This window comes from Mandrillus leucophaeus, unplaced genomic scaffold, assembly GCF_000951045.1.
Source record: "Mandrillus leucophaeus isolate KB7577 unplaced genomic scaffold, Mleu.le_1.0 Scaffold373, whole genome shotgun sequence".
Taxonomy (NCBI): domain Eukaryota; kingdom Metazoa; phylum Chordata; class Mammalia; order Primates; family Cercopithecidae; genus Mandrillus; species Mandrillus leucophaeus.
The window spans coordinates 271,910-277,381 of record NW_012103954.1 but is presented as its reverse complement, the minus strand read 5'-3'; the positions used below and the strand labels follow the sequence as shown (position 1 = coordinate 277,381).

Here is a 5,472-nt window from a genome sequence, read left to right as displayed (position 1 = left end):
TGACCCAGTAGGGCAGGCTCCATTTGGCCACTGGTGTTGGAAGAAAGGATGGCGGAATTACAGTTTAATTGTAGGAAATCAAGGCAATTGTGCCCTTACAATCTCATCGTTTTCTCCTAAGGAACTAAAATCATATGTAAGCTCAGAAATTCAATGTTTCTTGTATTTGTTGTGTCCTTAGCAGACGGCCACACAGAACAGTAGGTGATAGAGCTCTCAAAGGTGTCTGAGCTGTAAGAATAAAACCAGGCACTGAACGCCGTGCCAGCCTTGCCCCGAGCATGGCTGCATGGCGTCAGGATCACCCCCACAGCAGAGCCCAGGAAGCCAGACCCCTCCATGCACTCCTGCACCTGGCATGGCCAGAGTGGGGCCCCTGTCTCCCTGCCCGGGGGACTGGAAGGTTCTGGGGCTTTGGATTTAGTAAATATTTCCACTCCCATGACTTTTTAATTTCAAGACAACCTTGCAAGACAGACTTGGTGGGCACTGCAGTTCCCATTTTACAGAAGGGAAAACAAGGCTTCGAAGACTCGGTTTCTGAGTGGGGTGCATGCGTTATTCTTGTCATGCAGTGGTGAGAGGCAGAGGGAGGGCTGGCTGGGCCAGGCCCTGGCTCTACTGGGGAGCAGTGGGGTAGGAGACTGGTCTCAGCGAGGCCACAGGGCTGGCCCTGCCCACTGGCACCCCGACACCATCACCAATCAGGGGCTCTGACTACAAGGCCCACGCCTCACACAGGGAGCCCCAGTAAGGTCTGGGGGCCGCTTAGCTGCAGAGACCCCATGCACAGTACAGGCAAGACAGAGCCCTAAAAGGAGCGAGACTCCTAGAGACCTGGTCCCACCGCCCCATTGTGCAGACAAGGAGACAGGTCTACAAAGATAAATGATGTGCCCACCACAGACTCAGGAACAGCACTCTTAATAGTTATTATCATAACAGTAGTCATGTGCTAGTGGCCGCTACGACTCACTGAGCCCTCAGGAATGCCAGGCTCTGTGTCTGCATCAACCCAGTTAATCTTGACAGCCACAGGAGGCAGCTCTCCAATTAATCTCAGAGATGAGACGGCCAAGACTGAGGAAGAAGTGTCACTTGCCCAAAGTCACACTGGGGAGTGATGGGCCAAGCGCCACATCTGACAGCCTGGCTCTCACCTGAGCAGGGCACCTACAGGCCCCGATCCTGAGTCTGGAAGCCAGGGCCTCGGTGGGAGCTGAGCCTGTCACTCATCCTCTGCGAGGTGCGGCCTTTTTTCCTTCCTACAGATCAGTGTTTACCAATCCAAAGAAGATACTTAAATAAAACTCCAAAAACTCAGTCAGTCATTCTGTGAAGTGCAGATTCCCTCACAGGTTTTTTTTCCTTTCTGACTTCTCACTCCTGAGACACACGGGGCAAATGTGGAAGGAGAGGAAATGCCTGAGGTGGTAACCTGCAGAGATCAAGGAGGTGCAGAGAGAGGCCAGGGAGGTGCTGAGAGAGGCCAGGGAGGTGCACAGAGGCCAGGGAGGTGCTGAGAGAGACCAGAGAGATGCTGTGAGAGGCCAGGGAGATGCAGAGAGAGGCCAGGGAGGTGCAGAGAGAGGCCAGAGAGGTGCAGAGAGAGGCCAGAGAGGTGCTACGAGAGGCCAGGGAGATGCAGAGAGGCCAGGGAGGTGCAGGCAGAGATCATCCAGGGGCATAGAGGCCAGGGAGGGGCAGAGAGAGGCCAGGGAAGTGCAGAGAGGCCAGGGAGATGCAAAGAAAGGCTGTGGGGCGCGGGGGCACGCTCTCGCCCACTTGCAAGATGACGAATACTCGAAGGCCTCCCTTAGGGCTTCAGTGCTCTCAGCGACTATTCCAAGCCCCATGAGGCTACATCATCCTCCACTGGGGGATGTGCTGATGCCCCTTTAAAGGCTCAGAACCACACCTGGCCCTACACCTGTGCTGGATGGGCAGCTGAGCTGCTGCCCTGGGTCTGGTTACAACAGTGCCATGCAGAATTGGCAGGTGGGCACCAGGAGCAACTGGAAACACAGAAAGCAAGTCAAGGGAGAGAGGCCAGCACACAGCTGTAGGAGCTGCCTCCTGGGCCCTGAGCATGGCACTTGAACAGGAGCTGTCCACAGAAGGCTGTCCTCCCGGTGATGAGTCCTTGTGCCTCTCATCCCGGCTCCTGCTTCCTTTTTCCCCTCTATGCAGACAGCTGGCTCATTGCCTCCTGGAGGGGATGGGGCAGGAAATGCCCGAAGCACCTGATCCTCACAGCTTTCCCCAAGCAGCAGCGGTGAAGTCCAGCCCGGGTGGGGAGAGCACCTGCATCCCGGGTCCCACTGCTGCAGGGCAGGGTTAGGACCTGCAGAAGGAGCTGCCCACTGCTTCTGGACACAGCCCAGGGTCCCGCCTGGCACAGAGATGTAGGGTGCCAGTGTGCTGGTCACTGTGACGATGAGCCGGGCACGTGTGATGATGCCCAGAGGCCACCTGCCTAGTGTAGGACAGACAACCCCCAAACCTCCCACCTGCTGGAAGGATGAGAAATCAAAAGGGAAAACAACGCTTCGTTAGAATGGTGACTTATTTCTGGAACACCTGGGTTTGTGGGCGGAAATGATTCCGCGTGTGTTCTGTGACCCAGCTTTCCTTACAGGTCACGGGAGGAGCAGCCATCACATGTGTAGAGCGTTCTGTAGACCACAGAGCACCACGCAGATGCGAGCCTGACTTTCATTTCATTTCAAGACTCTCCAGTTATCCCTGCCGAATTTAGTCTCTGAAGCCTCAGTCCCTGTGGTACGATGCCAGGTGGTTTCACCCCAGTCCTGCTTGGCCCCCAGTCATATCCACATCTCTCTAAGTATTTGCAAAGGATGCCCATTTAATGCCCCAGGGATGAATTCCATGCGGACACTCCATGGGGACCATCCGTCCACAGTTTATGCATGTCATCGCATAGCTCACGTTTTTCCAATGGGTTGAAAAAGTAGCAGCATATTTCCCTTGCATTTCAGATCATCTAGCTGCAACTACTCAGACTTGGGGAAACACCACAGGTTTCCTCACACTAGCAAGGTGGTGTCATGCACCCTGCTTGGGAAAAAGGTGGAATAAGCATTTCACCCAAAACCGACTGGGAGTTTTCACACTTCCAGGGGGCGCAGGATGCTTCCGGGCAGGGCCAGAGCCTCACTGGCCTGGGCGCCTGGTGCCCAGATGGCTTCTGTCTGGCAGACGCCGGACTGTGTTTTGGTGTTTGCCAGTGTGCAAACTACCAGGCTGCTGGGTGCTTTCTGGAAGCCTCAGAACCATGCCATCGACTAGGAAAAGCCGGAGTCCATGCCAATTCTCTCCAGCTCTCCAGAAGAACGGATGCAGCCCAAGCTGCTCGGTAGAAATGCTACTGATTGGAGGGAACAGTTCTTAAAGTCCAGGTTCTCTAAAGTGACTTCAGTTCTAACTCAGGGGTGGGTAATGATGCTAACGCAAGTAAAGTCCCCACCTTCAGGCTGCTCTGCTGGCAACTCGGGGTGAGAAAGTCAAAATCTTCCTTTCGGAATCTCCTTCTCCTCTGTCCCAATCTCTTTTCCAATAATCTGCTTTCAAACACTACAGCATTATTACTTCCCAAAGTCCTTACCCTTTAACCTCTGTCTAAGGTAAAAGCAAATTCTCCATAGTATTTCAAAGTATTATGCTTTCTGTTTCCAGATGTTTCTTATGTTTTCTATTTTTCTGAACAGATTTCTTCACACTGTGAAAATCTGAATCACTCACAAAAACAAACAAACCCTTCTCTCAGGACTCGGCCAAGAGGTATTTGCTGCCCACAGAGCATGCCCTGGGTGCCGAGGAGGAGCCTGGAAGCCCAGAGAAACTGCGAATTCCAGGCAGCATCAAGCCAGTGAGGCGGCAGGGAGGTCGGGGGAATGGGTTCGGTAAACTAGGTGCGTCCTGGGGCCTCTGCCCTGAGCATGGAGGCTCTGGGTGCCACACTTGTCACTTCCCAGAAACTTCCAGAGCGTGCTCTCCGGGGTCCACAGGCCGACTCCGCAGGAGGAGGGGAGCCTCCTTTATGCCCCCCTTGCCTCCCCTCCCCTCTCATGCATGTTTCCCATGCTTTGGTTCCCATGTGGCTCCTGTCTAACCTGGTTCTTTCCCTGCAGTTGCCCTGCTCTCTGCGGTTTGGCTGAAGGCAGGTGATGCCCTTCTGCTCCCTAAGACGGGCACTCACCCCAGTATGCCACAGCCGTTCCCTGACCCCCAGGGTGGGAAGAGATGCCTGAAGGAAAGTGATGTTCCTGCTTCTTGGATGGAAAACGTGGACGCTCAGATGCAAACACCCTGGAGGAGCTCAGGAACTCAACCCACGGACAGTACCTGCTTTGCTGTAAAAATTGCTGAAGACTTTTGGGCAGGGCACCGTGACCGTCTCTCCCACGTTGGCAGGCCGCCAGCATGTGATGTTGTCCCAGACGCCACTGCAGGCTGGAAGGAGAGATGCAGAGTGAGGCGGGTGCAAGGTGAAAGAAGCGTCACAAATAGAAATGCCATTCATGAGATAACTGCCTCGCAAACTCCTTTTCTGTGAAACATGCACCAACACAATTATTGAGACTATAGTTAGCTTGTGGGTTCATCTCAATGAGCTTTGGAGGAATAACCATATGGTGGTAGAAAGCATTTGAGTAATTCAGTGTATACCATGTACCTTCTGAATTTTAAGAGAATCATTACTTACTTCTTGTGATCAGCATTTCCCAGTGTGACAAAGTGGGCACCACTGGGTGTTAGTGCAAGGGCCGGTCGGGGAGGGTGACGCCCGGGGAAAGTGTGCTTGTGCTTCTGTGGAATCTGACTTCAATGATTATTTGCAAATTGAAGTATTTGATAATATTTGGTTGATTTTTCACTGTCAAGATGCCTTATTAGCAACAAAATCTTAGGTTACCTGCATGGAGTTATCAAATAATTTGCATAATGCATAGCTTAAACCTTTTTAGACCTCTTATTTGGTCTTAATAGCCACCTGGTGAAGGTAAGATATAAAAATATTGCATTAATTATCTTCCAGATGAAAAGCAGTAAGGTTCAAATCATTTAATGACTTCTCAATGTCACACAACAGTGATGGAATCCATGTTTAAATCCAGTACTTTTTCCTACTTGTCCATGGTATTTACACTATATTTGAGACCTCTAAAATTTTATCTTATACTTAAACCTCAATATCAGAAAAGCAATGTGCTGGCCTCAGTAAAAACTAACAAACAAACAAACAAGCAAACGTCAGTTTTCCTTTCAGCGTATGCCACCCAGACCTGTGCAATAACTGTAGGAATACATCCATGGGGAACACACGGCTTTGGTGTGAACACAGGAGTGTTTTACTTTCAAGAATACAGAAATGTCTCTGAAAAGTTGGCCATGAGCTAAGTTTTGCAGATGAAAATAGTTTCTAAATACTTTCAATAAAAGTGAAAATAT

General features: G+C 51.4%; 1 protein-coding gene across 1 annotated transcript in view; it reads right to left on the bottom strand.

The window, feature by feature from the left end:
- VIPR2 (vasoactive intestinal peptide receptor 2) overlaps positions 1 to 5,472 on the bottom strand; it is a 129,721-nt gene that overhangs the window by 84,716 nt on the left and 39,533 nt on the right. The window contains exon 4 of the mRNA XM_011990195.1: positions 4,366 to 4,473. Within this exon, the coding sequence (XP_011845585.1) occupies positions 4,366 to 4,473 (108 nt within the window). The remainder of the gene's footprint in view (positions 1 to 4,365; positions 4,474 to 5,472) is intronic.